Source organism: Accipiter gentilis, chromosome 22, assembly GCF_929443795.1.
Source record: "Accipiter gentilis chromosome 22, bAccGen1.1, whole genome shotgun sequence".
NCBI classification, from domain to species: Eukaryota; Metazoa; Chordata; class Aves; order Accipitriformes; family Accipitridae; genus Astur; species Astur gentilis.
In genome coordinates, this window is record NC_064901.1 from 21,741,154 (window position 1) to 21,764,338 (window position 23,185).

The window sequence follows — 23,185 nt, forward strand, 5'->3', positions numbered from 1 at the left end:
CCTGAAAACTCTACAAAACCAAATCATGGGCTTTGCATACTCAAGGCAGGGGGGTTGACTGTGGTAATGGGATAGCTATTGGTATACATCTTTGCACATAATAGTTTAAATTGTTAACTTCTTCCTTGTCTCCTGTCAGAACAGATGAAACCACAAGGGACTGGCCCAGTAGTATCTTGTTTATTCCTGCACAGATAACTTCTGTTGAATTAAATGAGGTTACTCTATTCCTGTGGAAGTGAAGTCCAAATATCCAAAAGCAAATACAAACTCCTCTCTTCCAGATACTGTGCAGGGGGTTAAAAGAATTTTAGAACATTTCTAGCCCTGGCAACCCCATGAGAGTCCATATAGCTTTAAGTGTATTTTTTTGAAAAGAAACTCAAACTCCAGTGATCATTATTAAACAGATTGCTAGCTTTGGAGTCCAGAGGAATTTTCCCCTAAAATTGGCCAAGACCCTGCATTATTTCCTTTTCTATCTGAGCATCACAGGGAGTTTTATCTAAAAACCACCATGCTCTGCAGAGAACTTAAAATGGTATTGGTGATATTCTTGATTGCTCCTGCTCATTTCCTGTATCAGATGATAACTTTGGCCTGTAGTTTTTAGTACAGATTTTGAGGTCATTAAAATGATTGAAACGTGTTTTGTGACCCGTGGTGTGTGGTTGTATATGAAGTAGAGTTATGAAGTAGTTTTCTTAAAGAAACATGTATTGCATGAGTGCTTGAGGTTGCAGCCAAATGGAGTTGGTGACTGAGATGGCCACAGATCTGTTGTGGTATTCCTAAGTAAGTCCAAAGGCCTGTCTTACTGACCCAAAATTTCAATCTTGAATGAGAATGTTTAGCTTTAGCTATATTTGGTATCACCATCCTGTGCTTCAGTAATTTACCGAAATATTTCTCTGATTCAAATAGCACGGGTAGGGGGCACTCTCTCCCTAAAATTGAAGGACCAGAATCAAGACCAGTTTGAAGGTTTGATATATTAGTTGTTGAGGGTCAGCCTTCCTAGAGTGAATAAACATAGAGAATCCTTCTGTGCCATTTTAAAGGACCAGCAAAAAATATAGGCTAGGCTGCTGGGGACTTTAATTTAGCACTTCTTACCAAGTACTGGTTGCCCACCATCATATTTAGGGGGTTGCCACTGCACAGTACAGTAATCTTCTCCAATGTTGCTGATTTTGGGAGCTTCTGGAGGGTCAGGAACATCTGAAGAAAATGTGAGAATGAATGAGAGTTGTTTCCGTTTCAATTTCTGTATACAAATCAATGAAATATTTTTCTTTAACATTTTTTCCGCATCATATTGATACAGCTTTGCCAGATAGCAACAGTAGGTACAATCGAGAATGTATCATCTTAGTGTAAAGTGAATCCTGCTCTTTGATGCTTCTATGTTAGGTTAGTTTTCCTTTAAATACCATTAATTACTCAGCTCCATTGTTCTTCCAAGTCATACTTTTTTGCAAAAATGTAAGGTAACAAGGTAATTCTGTAAGAAGAGGTTTGCTCCAGAGTTTCCTATTTTCTCTAGAATAAACTTTATATAGAATACAATGGCTGTGTGTCTAGCATATTTTGATATTTTAGAGGTATTCATAGTAAACATCCTGATTTAGGATTTGTAAAAGATGGAAAGATACTTAGTATTCACCTAAGCAGTGAATTCTAGATTTTAGTACTCTAGGTGAAAGTAATTTTCTTTTATCATTTCTAAGTTTGCTTATAACCTGACCTTTTGTCATATGTGTGGCAGGGTGTAAACAAGTTAAACAGTATGAAAAGTTTCGTAAAAATTACTCACTCAAAATCATATTTCCCCCAGCTCTTCTGTGACTCATAGTGGCAATCTGCTTATATCAGATACATTATGTCTCTTTAAACCATTAACCGTTTACTGCTTATAGAATGAAGTAATCTTTGCTTAAAAACATAATCCACAACAAAATGACAAGAAGTTTTTCATCTCAGACAAGCATGAAGCATATACTTCAGAACGGAATGTAATCTAGAAAATGATAAATAGTATCAGCTGAAACTGGAAATATATAAAAAGGAAATACATGGATTTCTACTGGGAGTTGCTCTGTTACCTTTTCAGACAGAAGGCAACTACCTGTGAAAAATACTTCTGCCAAATTTTTTGATTGATAGTATTCATGCCTTTATGATCCTTTTCTGTTTTTCTAAACCTAAAGTCAGAACCTGCCTCAGTTTTAGAGAAGGGTGAGTTTCGGTGAACTCAAGATGCTTTCATGCTCTGGTTGTTTCCTTCCTTCACTTACCAATAACTTTGACTGTGATATCAGCCTTATCTTCTCCCACTGGATTCTTAACTATAACTCTGTATACTCCCTCGTCCTCCTTTTCTGCTCCTTCAATGATGAAGACACAGTGGTCTTCATGCATCTCCACACGAACTCTGCCTTCAGATTCAAACAGAAGCTGTGGGCAGTGAAAGTAACAGATAAATTCATTGTAAGTTGTGCCAGGGACAGCCTGATGAGCTTGCATGTAAGCTAGTGAAAAATCTTCAAATCATTGAATATTATAACAATTATTGAAAAGCTATAATGTTTTTCAAGTTCTATTTGTATGTAGAAGAGAGAAAATATAGACTAAGTGGTTCACATAAATGACATTTGGGAAAATTGGTTCCGAAAGTCTGCAGGTTGTTAAGATTCACTGCTAGTTACACATACCCAGTTACATTTCAAAGAAGTTGCTAAGTACATCCACAAATTCCTACTTGGGTTAGCTGCGAGTATCAATGTAAAGAATTTCATGGATAACAGTTGGGTACTGTGTAAATTCAAGAGGGTTTGCAAATTCAAATTCAAATGGTTGAGCAAACATTCCTCATCAACAGTACCTACATTTGGCATCAGATAACATGGACTTGAACAGTTTTCCTCTAAAAAATTTACCATGTTGCTTGTAACTGTTAATGGCATCAGTGTGATTTCTGTCACTCAAGGACATCATATGGGGTAACTTTATACTCTTCTCTGAGCTGAGGTCTAAACATAATGCCCACAACTTTGCTGTACTTTTGTAACACAGTCCTTTCTTCTTTATGTACCTGTGTATCTTTAGACTTAGAACAGGAACAATTAGAAAGCATATGTGCCTGAATAATGACTAGTACAGCAGAACACTAACCCTGGGAAAGGTTTATTGTTGCATAATAAATGTAAGATATTTTTGACTCTATCAAAGTAAGTTATTTATGACAAAAAGGAAACTTGTTGGAAAATGAATCTTCTTTCACTGTTTTGTACATGCATAGTCCACTCTCTTGACCAATTGTCATCTTTCCCTCTGTCCTGTAAGATTTTGTCCTAGTTTTTTTCCTCTAGTTATTATTGAAGCTTACAGGTTAGTGGGGAAAAAAAAGGATAAACGGTCACAAATATATTTAAAAGAGTTTTCAGATAACTGCTGTGATTCCTTGTAATCCAGCCACCATGTGATGGTGATTAGAAAGAGAATCCTCAATCAGCATTTTACTCTAAAATTAGTCACCAGATCTCTTGTGCCCATTCAAAGTGTTTGGTAATTACCTTTGTGAGGCAGGATGTTGGGCCTGATGTGCTATTTGCTTTACCAGTTTTAATATCTACTGACTTTAATTTTATTTCCTTCTGAATATGACCTTTTATCTGGAAAACACTAAGCATATTTGTGTGTCTGCATAAATAATAAGGATCTTACCTTACTATCAGTATTTAAATCACTGTTATTTTCTGAGGGAGTCATGGAATCATCATTGCTTCGAACAAGGTCGCTTTTCTAGATAAGCAAAGAAACCACAGAAAGTAAGCTAAGTCTTTCTGAGCAGAGCAGTAAAGCTGTTTCTGCAAGACAGAGGAGAAAAGTCCATAGGTTTGTTAGGTGGGTTGAATATGGAGGTGTGAGAAAAGCAAAGAGCAAAGTGAGGCAGCAAGCAGACCTGGGAAGCAAATCAACTGATAACAAAAGTAAAAAGCAGAAATGGAAACTGATGTATCAGACTGCAGTGAATTAAGGGAAGGATAAGTCAGCAAAACCAAATTTACAGCTTAACAAAGAAAGATGCATGACTGCTGCAGTAGAATTGTAACTGGTTGTGAATGTGTCCTGTGGTACTAGTTACTCATCTTGTGTAACTACAAAAATAAGGATTATTTCTTTCTGTAACAATGGACTAGTAAGTCAATGTAAATGTTTTAACACTCAAAAATATAGCCAGGTCTGTAAAACACATCAAACAATATTATGAAGCTGTGCTACTGTTTCTTTAGGATTTCATTAGTAAGTATGTTATACATCCTTCAAATCAAGACCGGCTTCTTTTACTCATATGTTGAGACCACATGCCTTAGAAATAACACTGTATAGGGGTTGCCTGACACCCAGTCATTATTTTATCAGAGAAACTTGTGTATTAGGGTGTCAGTTTCTCTTGGTTCCCAAAAGAGAGATAAATGGCTTTTTTGTTTGTTTGTTTCCATACTAATTCTGTGTTGCAGAAAATAGTCCTAAGTGTAATTAAATATGCTAACCTGAACAAAGAACATGGCAGAATCATGAAGAAATGAGATTGGGGAAATTAATATAATTGGCAATATTATTTTGTCTATGTCTACACCTATGGGAAGTGTAATGATGCTGTAGAATATTATGCAAAGTATTTCTGCGTTTTGTGCTAGTTATAGCTTAAGAGCCCACAGATGGTGAGGGATGGGAATGTTCTGAGATAGCCAGAAAGGAAGCTCACTTAACATTTTGTGTCTAGCTTCTAAATTCTTTCTTTGATATTTTGTAATTGCTTTGATAAGGCAAGTAGCAAGTATCCTCTATTTTCATTATACCAAATACAGTTTTATCCCAGTGGTCTGCTAAGACGATATTTTCTTCACAGACTGTAGAATTCTTGAGAAAGATTAAAAAAGAAGCTGTCATCTCCAGAACATGTCCATCCTCTCAGGTGAATGTGTTGGGGATGACTCATTTATTTCTTTTGCTCTGAGGTAGGAAGAGAATAAACGTGTATGGTATCCTACTGTCTGCATGTACATATGTCTACTCATATATACTCAGCCCTCTCTTTTGGAATAGAAAAACAGGCAACAGTTCAGAAAAAGAAGAGTTCAGGGTGACTCTCATAAAAACAGCTAAATCCCAAAGAGCTGTATTGCAGATATTTAATTTTTTTTTCTTGAGGTTTAAGAAAAAATAAAAGGAAGGTGAAAATACATGTAACTAAGAATTGTAAATCAAAGTAAGATTTGAGAAGGAAAATAAATTTCCTGTTGCGACTTCCTTGCCTCAGACATTGTGTCAGGTTACACATTACCTTGTTTACTTTCTGCCAGATGACAGTGGGTGTTGGATCTCCTGATATGGGAACATCCAATCTCAGTTTGTTCCCAGCCACCACGACAATAGTGTCAGGGGATTGGCCCAGGCAGTCAAGGTGGATTTTGGGAGGTTCTATAGCAAAGGCAGAGAAAATAATTTTTAAATATAGTTTGAGTGTTCTGTATGGAACAACAACAAAAAAGTGAATATTCATACATTAAAGCAAAAATGAAAAAGCACTGCTTCCTTTGCTATTGAAAACATGTTTACTTGTATATAAATAATGACTGCTGTTCTTACCTTCTCTTGGTACAAAATCAATCTTGACCTCTGGGGGAAAAAAAGGAGGGGGAGGGTGTAGGAGAAATAGATCAGAAAACAGAATTTACATAGCATCTGCACAGAAAAAATAATTTTAAAACTATTCATAATTGAAACCTCATAAGGCATATACATCAAGAGATTAATGCAATAAACTGGAAAACAGGCTCTGTAAAATAATGTGATAATGGTAACACAAAATAACAGGGAAAAGCAATGTGCCTATATTGAGGTATCAGGAAAGAGATTCTGCATACTCTTTCCTGGTATAACTGTGATTAATACCATTATTTTACCCCTCTGGAATTTCCATTACATATTCTAAGATAACTTACCCAAAAACTGAAGCTTGGCAGAAAGGTTGTAAGCAAATCCCTGAGGGATGAAGGAATAATCAGCCTCGTCACCTGGTGTTACGTCCTCAATAGTTAGCTTATGGATTCTGGAAACATGAACAAATATATTCTGCTCCCTTACCTTACCTCTCCAGGAGAAACAGGACTATCTCAAGACACAAGATGCAGGCTATAGGATATTAATAGACATTACTATTTCTTCTCCCCTTACCCTAACATCAAGTCAACAACCACCAGGGCTGTAGATTAGATTGCTCTGCTTTCAGTATTCAAGCAAATCCATGTCAGCATGTTGTCTATGAATGGATTTTTCTTGTCAAAGTAGATGCATAGTCTAGTCTGAATAGAGGAAGCATTTTCTCTGCTTTAGTCCAGTTCTTTACGATTAGAAGGACAGTTGTAACACTGCTGACTGGTTTCATTTGATCAGATTGTGACTACAATAAATTCTGGAAAAACAAGCTAAAAATTGATGCTCCAGCCCTGTAGAGAGCACCAAGGAAGACTTTACCTAACATTTAGTGCTTATGTATCTTCTGAATCTTCCTGGTCTCCATTTCCAGTAGTAGTTAGACTGCTAAGAAACTTGAGCACAGAACTGCACAACTGTATGTGTTACTATAAACACTAGTTTTTCTGAAGGGTTTTATATGTACGTGCTATCTTTATCTGTCTGAACACCACTGCTAATTTTAAAGTTATCAACAATGTGTTTTCTAAATTGGTTGAATACCAAGAAAACACAAAATCCTAATGAAAACAGAACGAATTCTGCTGATGTACTACTGATGCCGTATACGGAAGATGTACGAACACAGAAAGACTGCATGCATACCAAAGCAAGTCTGTGACTATATGTTGGTTGCATATGAGAAGGTTTTAAACTTTTTTCCTTTTAGCTGGAGCCGGGACAAAGTCTTGTTTTGTATTCCTGTCCCCTGAGATAATAGTTCCTGTGGATTGTAATGCAATACCCAAGCCTGTACCTGCTTTCTGAAACAAGACTAACCTGCCAATATGGGAGATCTTTATCCTTTCATCTGGGACCACCTCCTTTCCATTTTTCAACCAGATTCCTTTCACATTTTCATCAGAAACTTCACACTTGAAGACTGCCTGGTCACGTGCCTTCACTGTCAGGTCCGCAATGCTCTGATAAACTTCCAGCTTTTTCTCTGATATTGTGAGGATAATCAATATGCACATCAACAAATAAGAATAGCTCTGTAAGTAAATGGTGTGGATTTACTGAGTAGAAGAGGCTAGGACTGAGCAAGCTGTTTGTGGAAGGGTGAAATATGAAGGGAAATCCACAGTGTGCAGGGCTTTAACAGGACTGATAGTTAAGCACCTGTTATTATCAGAGTATCTGTTACATCCGGCACACAGGTCTGAGTTCTCCTTGAGGCCTTTATTATCAAACCTTATGCCCCTTATTACGTCTTCTTTTTCCCTGGCATGAGGATTATGCCACCCCTATGCACTATCCTGGAGAAGGTTACCTTCAGCCTGTTTTCATTTTTTCAGCTTCTCTGGTTCTGTAATATTACCTCTGCCTACCTTGTACAATTAGTTCAGCAACTGATACTCCACCATTGGTCTTCACGGTGTAGTGTCCACTATCCTCCTTGGTTGAGTCGTTAATAATTAGATACTGCTTTTTTCCATCTTTCTTAAATCGGTATTTGAATGTTTCTTCCCGTGTCAGCTCAATTCCATCCTTTTCCCTGCAATGCCAAACAGTGTTGAGTCATTTTTCTATGGTTGGAAGAAGAGAGTAAGAGTCATCTCAATGTTACTAGAGATTGGAAGACACAAGATAGATCCAATCTTTGTAGCATTTCAAGTTAGCAAAAAAAGAGACCATTGCACAAATATTAGTGGAACCAGAACCAGAATGCTTCTAGCTTGACCATTAAGTTTCACTAGGTATTTGACTTCTGGTTTAAGAGCGTTCACTCACAAGAAATTACTTGATTGTTACTATTTATATGCTATAGATAAACATGAAAGTATGTTAAATGCTGTAGAAGATAGGGGGATGAAGACGCACTTCACCAGCAGGGAGTTTTTATCTTAAAAGCTGCCATAAGGTAAATTGGACTTGCTGAAAAGTGACTTAAAAGTCTTAATTTTCCTGATGTGAATTATAGTTGTTATAAATTCATGGTTTGTGGGCATCAGTAAAAAGAAAATTTTAGGATGGATTTAAATGAAGATGTATTTCAGATTTTGTAGCCCTTTCCATTCAAGATGCCACAGTATATTTAAGACATTACTAAATTAAGCTTCACCATCCAGCCTGGGAGGAAATTTAATTATTGTAATTTCCAATCGTCATGAAGGGAAATGAGCAGAGAGGATTCATTCTGTTTAGTCAAGGTCACACAAAAATACATAAGATGTTTTAAAGATTTCCTATTCCGAATCCTAAATAACATAAACAGGCTACAAGAAAACAAGTTGTAATTTCTCCAACTTACTCATTTTGCAGCATTTTATATTTTTCATTATTACTTGAATACATTTATATTATGTTACTTGAATACTGCAGCAGTTTGTAAATGAAAATTTTTTTCTCTTTGATGCTTACTCATGTGGAAAAAGAAATAGGAAAGATGTTATGCTTTTAAAAGAGTAAGAATTTTCTTTCTACCTTGTGTTATTTCCTTTATTTGTTACCAGTGACTATTCAGCTGAACAAATAAGCTTACAGGATAGCAAATTGAAATGCTATTTAGGGACTCATTAAAATACTATAGCTCTAATTTCTGGGTAGATGTATGCAAGAAAACCTTTTGCCTCAGTTAGAGTCTGCTGAAGTAAATCACAATATCAAAACTTTACGCAGAGACAGGAATCCTACAGCTTGTGACTTAGATGTACCTGCTGTAACTGCATTTCAAAATATCTACAGGTTACTCCCTCCTAACTGTTCTTTACAGCACAGCTTATTGGAACTTACAGTTGGTTTAGGAAACTACTAGCCTCCCTTCCAGATCACAGGACTACAACACTAGTAAGGGAGGAAGCAGAGGATGCCTGTAACAACCACGTGAAATACAGTGCTTAGTGTTATGTCAAGATAAAGTTTCCTCTGCTTGCTGAGTGGCAGGAGTCTGAGGCCACATGCAAGATGCTCTCCTAAGGCTGATATACTCATTCATGCAGATGAGTTCTGGAACAAGTGCTACAATGCAATGAGTAAACCTTTGCTGAATTGGTGAGAATGGACTGTAATCCAGAATTTCAAGATGCTGCTGTGGCAAAACCAGGCACATGCACTGTGGCTAGTGTTCCAAACCTGAACTTTTATTTTTTGGTGATGTATTTTGGTGGTGATGTATTTGGTGATGAGACACATGGCTCATCGAAGGTATCTGAATGCTCTATTCAGTCATTGGTAAGAAAGAGGTTTCTTGAAATCTTGTCTAAATAATGAAAATAGATTATTTGCAATGGGTAGTGTCTTAAATCCCTGGGAAAGGAATAGTGTATTTAACTTATGTTTGGTTTAGTGACTAGGACGTTGCTGATGCTGTGTGTGAGTAGAGTGTTTGCAGAGGGGTGTACTGACAAAATGGTGGAGTGATAAAACTAAATGTCAAAAAAGAACTCCCAGATATCATTTGGCTTAAAATAATACAATGCTGCAGTGAAAAGTGAAAAACCTCATATAAGGTAATATTACAAGCCTTCTTTGGAGCAATGAAGTAGAAGAATCAGTTGATATTAAAGCGTAAAAGTGGAGGAGTTTGTAGAACCATAGGAGTGTTGGTTTAAAGACCACTGTAGGTCATCTTGTCCAGCCTCACGCTTGAAGCAGAACTAGTGCAATAATAGGTAGGTCAGCCATGGTTTAGTCTCTCCAAGTCCTAAACATCTGCAAGATCAAAAATCTGTTCTCAACTTTGCCACTCAATGCTTCTTTTCTCTGTCTGTCCTATTTCCTGTTTAGATTCTAAGAATAAGTTGGTTAATGTCTTCTAAGAGATCATTGATGTAGGTACTATGTGATAATGGGGACACACAGATTTATTGCTACATTACTGTAGTTTGATTTCATTTGGAGCTGATAAGATGATACATCCAGAATTCAGAGATGGAAAAATCAAATCAAAACTATGTATTTTATTACATCTTTTTCTTCAGGAATTATATTATTTCCAAGACCATCTGAAGTTTAGAGATAACTATTCCATAGTACTGCATAATAATAATGTGAGACCTTTCCGGGTGATCAAGAGAACATTCTTTCCTCATAACTATGAAGAAACCCACATAATGAATTCTCCAAGCCCTAGTCTGATGGTGGTGCCTAAGAGGCTGTAAGCCTTATTTCTGTCTTGTGCAAGTCGCATAATTGCTTTTGTTCATGTGCTTGTGATTTCATATCCCAGGTTTAAATGCTACAAGAGCTATAACAGGTGCCCTGAGTTAGTGCCTGTTACTTGGCTTAAAGTGTTGAGCATTTCCCTAATGAACCATAAAACTGCAACTCTTTCTTCATACTCTGTTTCATGTTTTCCCTGGACACTTCTCTCCATTGTCCAAAATGCTCTCTTTGTTGCCAAAGAGCATTGAGTGAGTCTCACATAATAAAACCAGTAAAATAGAGTGTAAATGTCTAACTGCTCAGTTTTCTGTTGCTATGATTTGAAGAGTTTCTCTGACCACTTGCTGCATTTCAGGCTGAGACAGCTGCTGGTTTGCCCTTGTCACACCAAATGCCCATCCCACAGATAACAGCTCTGCAAGATGTATGGGAGTTGTTCAAAGGCATAGGATCAAAGTGTGGCAGCTGCACTGTGCTATGAGAGGGACAGATCTGACTGTCCCCATCTCTTGTGACCAGGCATCTGTAAGCAGTTCCTGAACAATAGCATGTGTGTGCCTGTGCATGTGGCTTTAATAGTGTAATGCATACGCTGTACTAGCTCTTGGGCTCTATTTAAATTCTCAGTTCCTTCCTTTGGGAGAGCAGATGAGTGGTTGGCACTTTCCAGGAATGTAATGGGCATTGTGGGAACAGTTGATAACCATGTGCCTGAAGCTGTTAACAAGCACAAGAGAATTTCATCTGGTGGAGAAATGAAGTGAGAACAGTGTGCGTAAGACCTGGTATGTGAGCACTGCCTGCTGTGCCTGCCCAAGCAGTGTGAACCTTCCAGCTTCCGCTCAGCTGGAATGCCCAACAAAATGGACTCTATGGTCTAAATGTTTGTCATCATAATCCTGCTTGCTGCATATGCATAATGACCAGCTTTGCAGGGCCACCACAACAGAGGTGTTAAAATAAGTCAATGACATTCCTTCTCTGTCTCAAGAGACACTAACTTTTTACCTAAGAAAAAATACTTTTAAAAAACCCAAACTCACTGCAGTTGAGAAGACCAGAAGATTCCATAAAGTATAACAAGCTCATCACAACACAGATGTGATTAGTCTGGGCAATAGTTAGACATTACTGTCAAGTGTTTAGAAAACTTTCAAGCTAACAGCTTGGTACAGTCAGTAGCATCCTGTAAACACTGAACAAGAAATCCTAGAGACACTATAAAATATCTATACTGAATTTGTTTTCTGCCATGTTCTGCCCTCTCAGTTCTTCCTCAATATTTGACATATATGAGGAGGATCAATCTTTTCCTGAAAACAATTATGTAGGATGCCTTCTTTCTGTTTATTCCACAGCTCTTGTCCACAAACATTGGTACTAGAATGTCCTATGGAAGGATACGGTTTGATGTTTGACTTTTTTTCCCCTTTTCTATTCCCTTACCATTTCACAGTAGCTCCTTCTTCAGACACTTCACACTCAAACTCCACTCTCTCTCCAACCATCACCATCTGGTCCTCCAGTGGGTGAGTGATCAGGATTGGAGGTTCTGGAAATGAAGAGACTTTTATTGAAACAGTATCATGAAAGACTGAAGACCAGAGGTAGGTTTCACGACTCTGCACTCCACAGGAAGAACCCCTGGACAAATACATGGTGATGCTCTCTGTGTTGGAACTTAAAATTTACTATGCCAGATCATGTTATTGTTATCAAATTACCTTTTCGTTTTTGCTTTGCAAGACAGAATACAAACATAGGATTAATCAGTTTTCATATATATTCTGAAATTCTAAACTAGAGGCATTAGTTTTCTATACTACTTGATATTCTTGTAGAGCTTAAGGCACTTGTTTATCTTGAGTGGAATCACATTTTTAAAGTAAGTTTCTAGACCTATTGTTGGAAAGATGTAAATCACTTTCCAAATAATAGTTAATGGTAATTATTACTGTGCTGTTTTCCTGTGCTTTTTTAGTTGCAGCTATAGGGAAAACTTTCCTTCATTTAACTGTAAGAAAAATATCTACTTCAATAGATGTCAGAATTCATTCATATGTTTGAGAATTTCCTTTCCTACATGATTAACTAATCTGAGAGTAGAGAAGATGACAGTAATTCAATGCTAAATGTTAGGGGAGATCTCTTTCCTTTTGCTACCATTGCTCACCTTTTACAAATAATTCTGTGAAGCTCTTCTCCTCCCCTACCACACATTCATATGCTGCATCATCGGCCAGAGAGCAGTGGTTTATGGTCAGTATTCTCTTATTTCCAATAGCCTCAAAAATATATCTGAAAAGATAATCTAAATGTCATTATCGGAGTGGTAACTCTTTTTGACCATCACTGTCTTCCCCTGCCTGGCAGAGGAAAAGGTTCCTACTTTTTTCCTGACATCAGTGGCAGGGTTTGTTAAGACTCAAGCCCTATATCCCTGTCTCAGTGACAGCAGTAGCGTTTGAAAGACGAGCATAGCAAATTATGGAGAAATCTTCATACAAGTGTGAGACATACAAACTCCTGCAAATGATGTTGGATGCTTTTCTAACATCCAGCCATACAACAAACATGACTACCATTAAAAATGCCTTGTGGCTTCAGAACAAAATCACTGGAAATTGGTTTTACAAAGAAGCTACGCTGAAGTATGTGCCATATCACGAGAAAGTAATTTTGAACTCTGGATATACACCTAAAGATCAGAATATAGTCTGAGGACTTACTTGCTAAGTAGGTAGATGTAAGCATCCAGTTCCATGTGTAGATATATAGAGAAGAGGGAAGAAAAAGAAACAGTCATGAGAACAGCAAACTGACTCTGAGCCAAAGCACTATGTACATTCTTTCTCAGCTCCTATTTCTCCCTATTTTATTCCTTTCTTTCTGAAAAAAGCTAGTTTTTCCACTTTGTCCAAGCTGTAGCCCATTCCTTTTTGGATTTCCTGTGTTTCTAGTTTACCTGCCGCTCACTTGGATCTCCTGTCCATTCTTCAGCCATTTCACATCAGCATCTGGATTGGCAACTTCAACCATTAATTTAATCTTTTGCCCTTTGTCCACTTGGTAAGCTGGATCCAGTTTCTTTTGGAATGCTATGATGAAGAATTATTTAAAAAAAATCTTAATAATTTTTATACTTGACTCTTTTTTTATTATTATTATTATTTTTTTTTTTTTTTTTTTTACATTCTCTGTCAGGAAAGTATATCTTTATTCACTTTCCTGTTGTTTACCATCATCTTAAACCTTCCCCGCTTTCTGCATCCCTGTTTGCATTTTTAACATTTTTTTCTGTTCTTCATCCTGTTCTGTGTTCTGTTACTCCTTAACATAGCATGAAAAGCATGTGATATCAACCAAAATAAGCAAAGTAGAATATTCTAAATCAGATGTGAATAGGTACTTCAACACATCCTAAATAGAGTTACAGCTATGTCTGCCCATGTAAGAAAATGATACTGATCTTCTCAGTACTAATGAATGGCAGCTTGCCTTTTCTGTTTCAGACTTTTAAAACAAATTAGTTAAAATTAGGTAATTAGTACTTCACAGGACTAGAAAAGGCACAAGAATTCCAAATGTGTCATCCCAATGGAAATGAAATTCTTTAAATGTATCACTGATGCCTGACATACTGACCAGTTTTAGGGGTAAGGGGAGTATCGTTGTTGTATGTTCAGGGAAAGATAAGGGGCAGAGCAGAAGAAACTAGTAAAATGAGCAGATTTTGAATATCCAGAGTTTCAGAGCAAAGTAGCTCAGAGCTTTGGGGATAGCTTTAATCTTTGGTAATCAGCATTTCACATGTAAAGACTGTGTAACAATTGGAATAGGAAACTACTATTTCCCTTGGTCTTGTATCTGGCTGCTGTCCAGCTGATGTTAATATTTTAAGAACTCACAAAGAAGAGGATATGGACATATATATTTGGAATAAATACAGCTCACCAACCTGTACTTTTTTTCTCTTCCTTCTTTATGCGTTTGAGGCGTTTCAGCATCCCACGCAAATCTGTGATACCATACTGAAAAGCAATTTTCTCATATTCGGATGGAGGAGCTTTCCTCAGGATTTCCCAGACATCAACATCGGATTGTGATTCAGATTTTGCTTCGCCTCTACAGAAAGGGATTAGAGTATCTGAGTGCCACTATTGAGAGGATTTAAAAACAGCCATAGGCTTGTAATATTGGCTTGTTGAAGCCATTTCTTAATAAAGAATTTAGCAGTCTAACTTTTTTGCTGTATTATTACCTAAAATGATGAAATAAAACTAGTCATTAGTTTTACTTCTTTTTATATATATAGTGATTAAAATCCAGTCGCTGTCCTGAAGGGTTTACTTTCTAATAGCCAAAGCAAATAAATATTAACTTTCCTTTAATGATGGGTAATAGAAACACAAGGAGACTTATTTTCCGGTGATGGTCATACACAAAACATGTGGCTAAGCAAGGAACTGAACTGATATTCTGAGAATGCCTTAGAAACAAGGCAGTTGGTTTATGTTTATGAGAAACAAGTCCTTTTCTATTCAGGACGTTTTTTCTCTTTACTAAAATGAATCCTAGATTATTAAAATATATGCCATCTATTGTAAAAACAATTGTTGGCTATAGTAATCTATAAAACATAAAGACTAGTGAGTAGTGGCAAACGACAATATTTACAATGCACTACTTATTTGATAGTTTAACCAAGGAACTAGTGATTATGGAAGAATTAATGTTTGGTTTAGCAAAACCAAGTGAAGATTTGGTTGCCTGGCTTTGGGAAAGGCATTCTTTTTCTGTCATTGTATTTTTTATTTAAAAGATCATAAATAGAAAAAGAAAGGGGTGTAACCTTACCGATTTACTGAGCGCAAGAAGCTGCTGTACTCCAGAATGATGCAGAGAACCATTTGGAAAAACACGCAGCATCCCAATGGACAAGAAAGAGGGCATTGTGTTAATACAAAAAAGCCATGAATGTCTTCACCTTTAGCAGAACAAGCCTGCCTCAGTAGTGGGGAGATGAAGGAGCTCATGCAAAAGCTCTGAAATAGGTTTAAGAAAAATGCTATTCCCTATTGAAACCAAAGCTGCCCACACTTTGTACAGTTCCACTCTGCAATTTATATTACAAGTGTAAGCACTTCAGCGTATTCCTAATTATGGCTGATCACCTAACAGGGAAACAAATTGCTCTACTTTGCCCTGTCGTCATGGAGTTGTTGCCTGTTGTAATTTGCATTTTGGTAATCGGAGAAAGGATGAAAGAAGTAACATTTTCTCAAAAATGTCTTTAGGAAAAGGAACTTCTGTGGCTGTTGTTTCTGACACCACCAGGACCAAGCAGATTCCAGTGCAGCAGAACATACCCTTATAATGAAGCCATGTTTAGTGGTAACCCCCAACAAGAAGACAAGTTATGCAGCAGGTAATGCAGAGAAAAGTGGAGGATTATTGGGTGTATTTCCATTTTTTTCAGGAAAAGAACAGTTCCAATAGTCTTTGAGAATTATTACTACTTTAAAAATCATGACTGTAGTCAGTCTGGACAGCAGGTAGAACCAAACATTTCTGGTATTCCTTTCATTGCCCCAAAAAGGCTTGCTTGTAATGAGAGGGCTATGTTTATTAAAGTACTGCAGTCCAGGCTTGGGATTTCCAGCACCCTTGTAGCTCTTGAACAGAAAGGAGGCAAGAGAAGAGGATTTCAGCTTAGTGAGTTTGAGCTGAAATATGGCATGCATATCTTATATCTTTGGAGTGTTTTAGCACTCGCTAAGCACTAAGCCCTCACTAGCACTCATTGAATTGATAGGCGTATCTGGTTTGGACTCTGCGATAAGTGCAGTCTACTGGGTATTTGCCTTGTTATAACAGTGCATCATCACCCACAAATTTAATCAAGATTTCTCTATATAGCTATCATTTAGTTTGGGGCAGCTACAAATGGTTTGTAGTGTTGTAGATTTTTTTTAAACTATGTTGTTCTTGGGCTAGTTGCCTTGATCATATCAATGAGCAACTTCAAAATATTTCTAAATACATGTAAATTGGAATAGATATATAAATACATAAAACTAGGAATATATAATATTTCTAATATGTGCTGAGTTCTTTGTACTAGTACAGTTAATGTTCTGTGAAGCAAACTGTATCTCAGAAGCAAATATAAAATCGTAGGAAAGAAGAAACACTTAAGAGATTCAAATGTTACTATTTTCCCTCAGGCATTATATAAACATTGGTGCTCTCTCTGTCTATCTCCCTGTTTATATGCTCACCTGTATACACCCCTTTACCTGAAAATTTGCAGGTAGGATTATTCATGGAGTTTTCAAAAATATTTTGTGTGACTTATTTTTAAATACATCATGAGAAAAATATTCCAGTTTGGAAGCAATTCCCCAGTCTAGTATATCTCACTATTGAGAAGACTTCCTTAATTTTTGCTTTAGCTTTTCCATTACTCAGTGTCATCCCATTGTTATATCTGGCAATGCTGTTTTGGTGTATGCAAGCTGAAATAAAAGAAATTTGATAGTATGCAAGCTGAAATACAAGAAATTTGATCATATGCAAGAGTATAGTCTCTTCCTTGGAAATACTAATACTTTCTAATTACAGGGAAAGGCTTGTAAATTGCATGTGAAATGGTACTAAAAGCTAAAGGTTGTAATTTTTATAGTATTTAACTGAGTTCTGAAAAAGAAAAGAAAAACATGTCTTTGCCTCTGATCAAAGGTTTCCCCATCCCAGTATTCCTTTTCACCATTTTGTAGTTGTTAAAACATTCTCTTTGATCCGATAAAGACACAGAGTTTCCACAGTTAGGCTGTACTCTTCCACTACCAACAGGAACTAAGCAACGTACGAAAAGTAATAGAGCACTTGGACTCCTGAAGTTTCTCCCACCCTTGCGTTACTCTCCCTCATGTTGGGGATCCTTATTCAGAGTGATCACCTCATAGGTTAACTATGCACTTGGGGGTATTAAGATGCAGCTTAGTGAACCTGCTGTAAATGGAATATGCAGCTGATATGTTTTAAACATATGTGGAAGGGTTAAAAATAGTTTTGTACATCTCAGAGATGGTTCCTTCCTATCCCATTACTGTCAACTGATTGGACCCTGTCAGCTGTCACCTCCTTCAAGGTCTCTGCTCACTATCCCATTTAATAGTTCTGTGACAGCTGTTCCCTTCCTCTTCCCAATGACCTCTCCTTGGCCCATGACATCTGTATGTCAACACCAGTTAATTAAATTACAGTGATAGGAGATACAGTATTAAATGGAGCTCTCTTTATTATAGTCAGAATGTTCATTACCTTTGGATTGAGGAGCACTTGTAAATTAGGTGGGACAAAGCAGAAGCAGTAAAAGAATAATCCTCAATTGTATTTGAATCTGCATAGCTCTTGAGAGTTCCTCAGCATGAGGTGCCTTTTTCTATTCTATTTTAATGAAGAACACTTTCATTCCATGATGAGTTTTTTATGCCTATCAGTTCTCATTAATATAGGAGTGGTCTTCAAGCTGTGGTGTGCAAAGCCTGAAGGATCCACAAATTACTTCTAAAGTGGCTGTGAAAAAAAACTAGAAGCAGTGAATTATCAGTATGCTTAAATTCACTAAACAGAGACTTATAAGTCAAGAAAGGTCAAAAATACTTATAAAATGCAGTGAAATTTATAAGCTTCTTTTAATGAATTATATTTCTAGTCTAATAATAATGAACAATTAAATCCACAAATTGAACATTTCTGGAAATACTGGAGATTTTTTACTACTTTTTAGAGTTCTATCACTGCTCAAAACAAATTATGAAAGCAGAAGGGAAAGGCACTAGGAGAGGGGCTCATAGTACTTAGCACTTCATTCCAGCTGGAGTCACTGAATGAAATTATGCAAATATTTTCATGCTGTCCTCCATTTATTTGAAATTTTTTAAGAGAGATCAACAATTCTTTTTTGCCTTACATTTTCTATAGAAATTATGATGTGTGTACAACTATTATATTTCAGCTTTCAAACCTGTACAGTTTTGATTACTGCCATTCTTCAGAAAACATATTTTCCCTACTTTAGAATTAGAAAAAAATTCTAACACACTTTTTGTTTCAGACTTCTCTGGGGTTCATGATGAAACAAGAAACTTTGATATCAATGTCAGCTATAGAAGATTTGATAGGTGTACTTTCTGTCTCATCTAGCTGGCCTCCTTGAGAGTTCTGGTTGTAGTGTTACTGCAAAGCCAGAATTCACTTCTGGTTGGATACATTGCATATTGCATAATACAGGGCTTTGTACACCTATGTGACCTTGTTTGCCCCACTGAAATTTGGGTGAGTTAACCTGAGTGAAACATGAGGCTATTGTGGCTTTATTGCCTTCCGTAACCACGTTACTTCAGATGTCTACATGATCCTGTACTCTTTGTGAAGATAAAACACTTTTTATAAATAGAGATACCCGTACCTGAGCAGAGACTGAACACAGATTCACAACATTCACCCCAAGTACTTGATTGTGAAAGTTTAAACTAAGTTTAGATTTACAAAACATGAGTCTAGTGACAAGTGTTGATAGTAACTTTGGGAGCTGGACAGACGAGGGAGCGACCAGGGACAGTGAACAGAAAGAAGCATGCTTGGAGTAATGGGGTGATACAGAGCAATGGAAACTTTACTTGGAATAAAAAGAAATGTTTTGTAACAGAGAAGCCTGTACGTTTATGGAATAAGCAACTTCAGTAATATGTTCACTTAACATGTTTAAGAATGGATGGAACAAAAAGTACATTTTTGATAGGCACCAGCAGGCATATTATGCAAATGATTTTTCTGATTCTAATTTCTAAAACAATAGGAATATAAAGCACAAGGTTATTCCGAAAATCTGGAAATTCAGGGACAATTTAAAACTGCTTATAAAAGCAAGTGACAGTGAAAACCAAAGGACATTCAGAGAAATACATTGATTTGTATTGAATGGTCCACCCTTCTACTAATTTTTTAAAAGCATTTCTGGCCCAGAAATTGGTGGCTGACAATTTTCATACTGTATAATTTTTGTCACGCTCTACATGTAAGAAAGATGAAGACGCATGCATTATTTCAAACCAAATGTTTCTTATGTTCAGTCTGACCCATGCATTTATAATAAAATGAAATGGAAATCTTACTCTCTGTTGGCAACAGTGGAATCCAAAACATCCAGATTCAGATGGTGGTAAAAAGAGAAAAACATAAGTAGAGAGGTTATAAAAACAGATGTGGCAAGGAAGGATGAGAATGGTAGAGGAAATTCCACCAAAAAAAGTGGAAATAAAAGCAAGAAAGAAAAACTAGAATCAGAAGAGTAAAAAAATATTTATATAATATTTATACAACATAGAATATCTTTTTATATGTATGATAAACAGCTATATGTAATATAGGTATATAGTGTAATAGTAACATTTAGATATCTAATAAAAAGGCTTGTCCTCCCAGCTCTCTGATTCAAAGTATTGTGAAAACTTAGGACAGAAAATTCTTAGTAAGGCAGCATTATAGACAGATATTGTGATTTGTTGTTGTGTTTTTTTTTGTTTTTTTTTAATGTGCAGTGCTGGTGGAAGCATGTAATTACCCCAGTCCCAGCCTTGTCTATCTTGGGAAAGATCAGTCTTTTTTTTTTCTTTTCTCCAGTATAAACCTAGCAGAAATGGAGCAAATGCTGAGTATTTGGGGAAGTTGCCATAATTACCTGTCATGCTTTTTTCAGTTAGTAGAACTGCTTTAGCAAAACTACAAGGATTCTGAATTTATGAAACTTTCACTTATTCTAGTTTTAGTGTTTTCAGAGTTGTTCAACAGAAGCTCATTGCTTTATTTCTTTAAGTCCATGGATTTTTACTCACCTCTTTTTCAGTAGGGCACTAAAATTAAACTCTCCGCCTTCTTCATGTCCCTCGGTACTGTATAGTAACAGAAAACTATAATTAGTTTTAGAAGGAAATGGGAATAGCTTGTGAGGCTAAATAATTATGTAGATGATATATTTTTGTAGGGGAGCAGTAGATGGGTTTAGAATGACTTAGAATGTGTGCTGACATGGAAGGTGACTTAATTAGGCTCTTTGTCTATATTGATCTTCATATAGGTTTAAGAAATATATTTAATGAACTTGTATTTTTTCTGTACTGATTATGGAGAAAGTTGTACAGGGTATTAATTTGGTGGTCATATTGATCTGGAATGTATTAATTATCATGAAAACATCGCAGAAGCTTTCCTTTAGAATCATTACTGCTTTTGGAAAGCTGTAGTTTCAGGAATGTGTATATTGTTTAAAGTGTGGGGCAGTATTTAACCAAAATTTTTGTGGGACTTTTTACAATCTAAAATCACTTTTTTAAAAATAGTATTATCCCAGCTCTAATTGTTTCTTAAGGCTCTTTGTGATTCCAGAATTCATTATACTGAAAAAAGTGTCACATCATTGGTGCTTGGGGGAGTTAAAGGAGGAATTCTGTGATCTGACTTTGATTCTGAGATGAGGTTCAATATGCAGTTGTTCAACAAGCATCATGGCAAGCAATGTTGTGATGAATTCATTCATGAGAACAAGAAGCAACAAGCAGGAGTTTTTTGATGTGTAATTCTGTCTGTTACATGTGCTGGTGAACTCATATGCAGAGTGTTATTTTTGGTGTTCTGAATCAAATGTGGTTTTAGCTGTGCTTCTGAACATTTGAAGGGCAGATCTACTCTGAAAACTTAGCATAAATTTACTAAAATCACTTCTTTGGGTTTAATTCCTAAAAAATTACTTCAGGGATTTAATATAAAAGTATTAAGAGTTACACTGGATTTCATGACTTTTGATTATTCAACTTAGCAAAAAAAAAAAAAAAAGGTCTTTTTGCATTCAGACAGGGTTTAGAAAGTCAAAATGGATTTTCTTCATCTCAGTCAGTCTCCCATCATCAATGTTCAGCTGCTTCTTGACACCTCAGTTGTCTTGATTATAAGAATCTGGTGATGCCGTCTCACAGCATTCAGATTCTTCCAGCAGCAACACCTTATATTTAATTATTGTTTTATACACAGAAATCGTTCTTTTCAGTTGCACTGGTGGTAGTGGCAGCCTGTAATGCTGTCTTTGTCAATACACAGTGCTAGTTGCTTCAGAGAAAATCAGTCTGTAGAAGTGTAAACCAGAATGTCAGAAAAATTCAATCTTGCAGGAACAAATCTTGTTAAAAGTGAGAAAACAGTCTCAACAGATAAATGATGGGCATTTTAACAGTACTCTTAATAAAATGGAAGAGAAATTATTCCCAAACTTCTTGTGCTGCTTGACAATGCAAGGTTAGTGAGAATAAGTTACAATTTTGAATCGATGTAATTTTGAATATGTTGTGAGAAGAGATCTTTTTATTAAGAAAGTACCATTTTTACTTCTGTGATTACTTTCAAGATAGTACAGTACTAGAAAGGGTAATTTTCTGGGTATATAGCTCAAACAGAAAAGTGTATTTTTGGTCACTTTGTTCCCTACTTTCAGAGGATTTTTAGTGTTTGCAGGCATAAAATGTACATAAAAATCACTAGTATAATCCCAAATTTGAAAACGGCTTCTTGTGATCAAAGATTCAGGAAATCAGAACCTACAGCTGAGAGAATAACTAGTCACCTTATTGCTTCCCGGGTGGTACTTAAATCAGATTTTCAGGAAAGCCCAGCAATCAATATTTAGCTTTTCTGAAGAATAAGACCCTAATAACTGCTTTAACATGCATAGAGTTAAGTTTCGGAGTTCCTATTTTTGTTATGGTAGAAGACATTGGGACGGAAAGGGATAGGGTGGGAAATTTAATGATACTAGCATAAAGACTGTGCCAGGAAACAACAGATTTTCCTATGCATGTGTGCTGGTACATTTCTGTGAGCAGTGGCAATATTAGTCAGTGTGTGCTTAGTATAGAGTAAAACATGTAATACAGAGGGGGCAGACATGCATATAATCTGAAGTTACTTATTTTCTTCTAACAATGGTGAGAAGATGCCACTTGCTGAACACATGCCTTTTCTGTAGATGAATCTGCCTCTCATTGAACTATCAAACTACTCTTTTTGTTATTTATACTCATCTTACATTACTACTTACTTGTATGTATTTGTCTCATATAAATACTACATACTATAAATGATGATTTATTTGGAATTTAAGGTGCAGCTAGTTCTGTGGGTTTTTTTTTCTTTTTTTTTCTTTTCCTAAGCAGAGAGAGACAGTTCATTGATAGACTTGAATATGTCTGCTGACACAGACGGTGGCTACCTGAGAAAGGCCGAAGTCATCCGTCTCCCCCCTCCTGCCAGGCTCCTGGAGGTATTAAAGACAAAGCTTTAGATTTAAACAGGTCAGTTCAAAATTTGGCTCCATTCTTAGAGAAGAAACTAAAAATCTGAACAGCCTGAAGCTGCTTACAGTGTGCTCACTGTGAACTGATTCTAAATTCTTTTAATTGTGCTAGCAAGAGGAGAAACTCTTGAAGCCTAATTTCACTGCAGTGAGATAACAATGCAGATATGCACTGAGTGCGTTCCATTTAATAGGCATCACAGCGAGGCTGGTCAGCTACCTATAGATGGATTTGACTGTAGACAAATTCTGCAAGCCTTTTTTAGTTCTTTGTGATAGAATGCTTAAAACACCCCAAACTCATATAAAAATAGCACTTACAGGGGAAAAACTCAAGGAGTTGCCACAGATGATTTCTGCCCTATGTCAGGGAAATAGATGTCTGTTGGACTACTCTTGGTCTAGTAA

At 36.5% G+C, this 23,185-nt stretch overlaps 1 protein-coding gene across 1 annotated transcript in view; it reads right to left on the bottom strand.

Annotated features, from left to right (window-relative positions):
* MYBPC3 (myosin binding protein C3) overlaps positions 1-23,185 on the bottom strand; it is a 61,971-nt gene that overhangs the window by 24,897 nt on the left and 13,889 nt on the right. The window contains exons 8-24 of the mRNA XM_049825821.1: positions 22,694-22,738; positions 20,271-20,327; positions 19,551-19,553; positions 15,226-15,249; positions 14,327-14,493; positions 13,334-13,466; positions 13,098-13,100; positions 12,542-12,666; positions 11,815-11,920; positions 7,593-7,759; positions 7,042-7,207; positions 6,012-6,118; positions 5,656-5,685; positions 5,351-5,487; positions 3,727-3,804; positions 2,298-2,457; positions 1,117-1,221 (exon numbers count right to left, since the gene is read on the bottom strand). Coding sequence (XP_049681778.1) covers positions 1,117-1,221; positions 2,298-2,457; positions 3,727-3,804; positions 5,351-5,487; positions 5,656-5,685; positions 6,012-6,118; positions 7,042-7,207; positions 7,593-7,759; positions 11,815-11,920; positions 12,542-12,666; positions 13,098-13,100; positions 13,334-13,466; positions 14,327-14,493; positions 15,226-15,249; positions 19,551-19,553; positions 20,271-20,327; positions 22,694-22,738 — 1,613 coding nt within the window. The remainder of the gene's footprint in view (positions 1-1,116; positions 1,222-2,297; positions 2,458-3,726; positions 3,805-5,350; positions 5,488-5,655; positions 5,686-6,011; positions 6,119-7,041; positions 7,208-7,592; positions 7,760-11,814; positions 11,921-12,541; positions 12,667-13,097; positions 13,101-13,333; positions 13,467-14,326; positions 14,494-15,225; positions 15,250-19,550; positions 19,554-20,270; positions 20,328-22,693; positions 22,739-23,185) is intronic.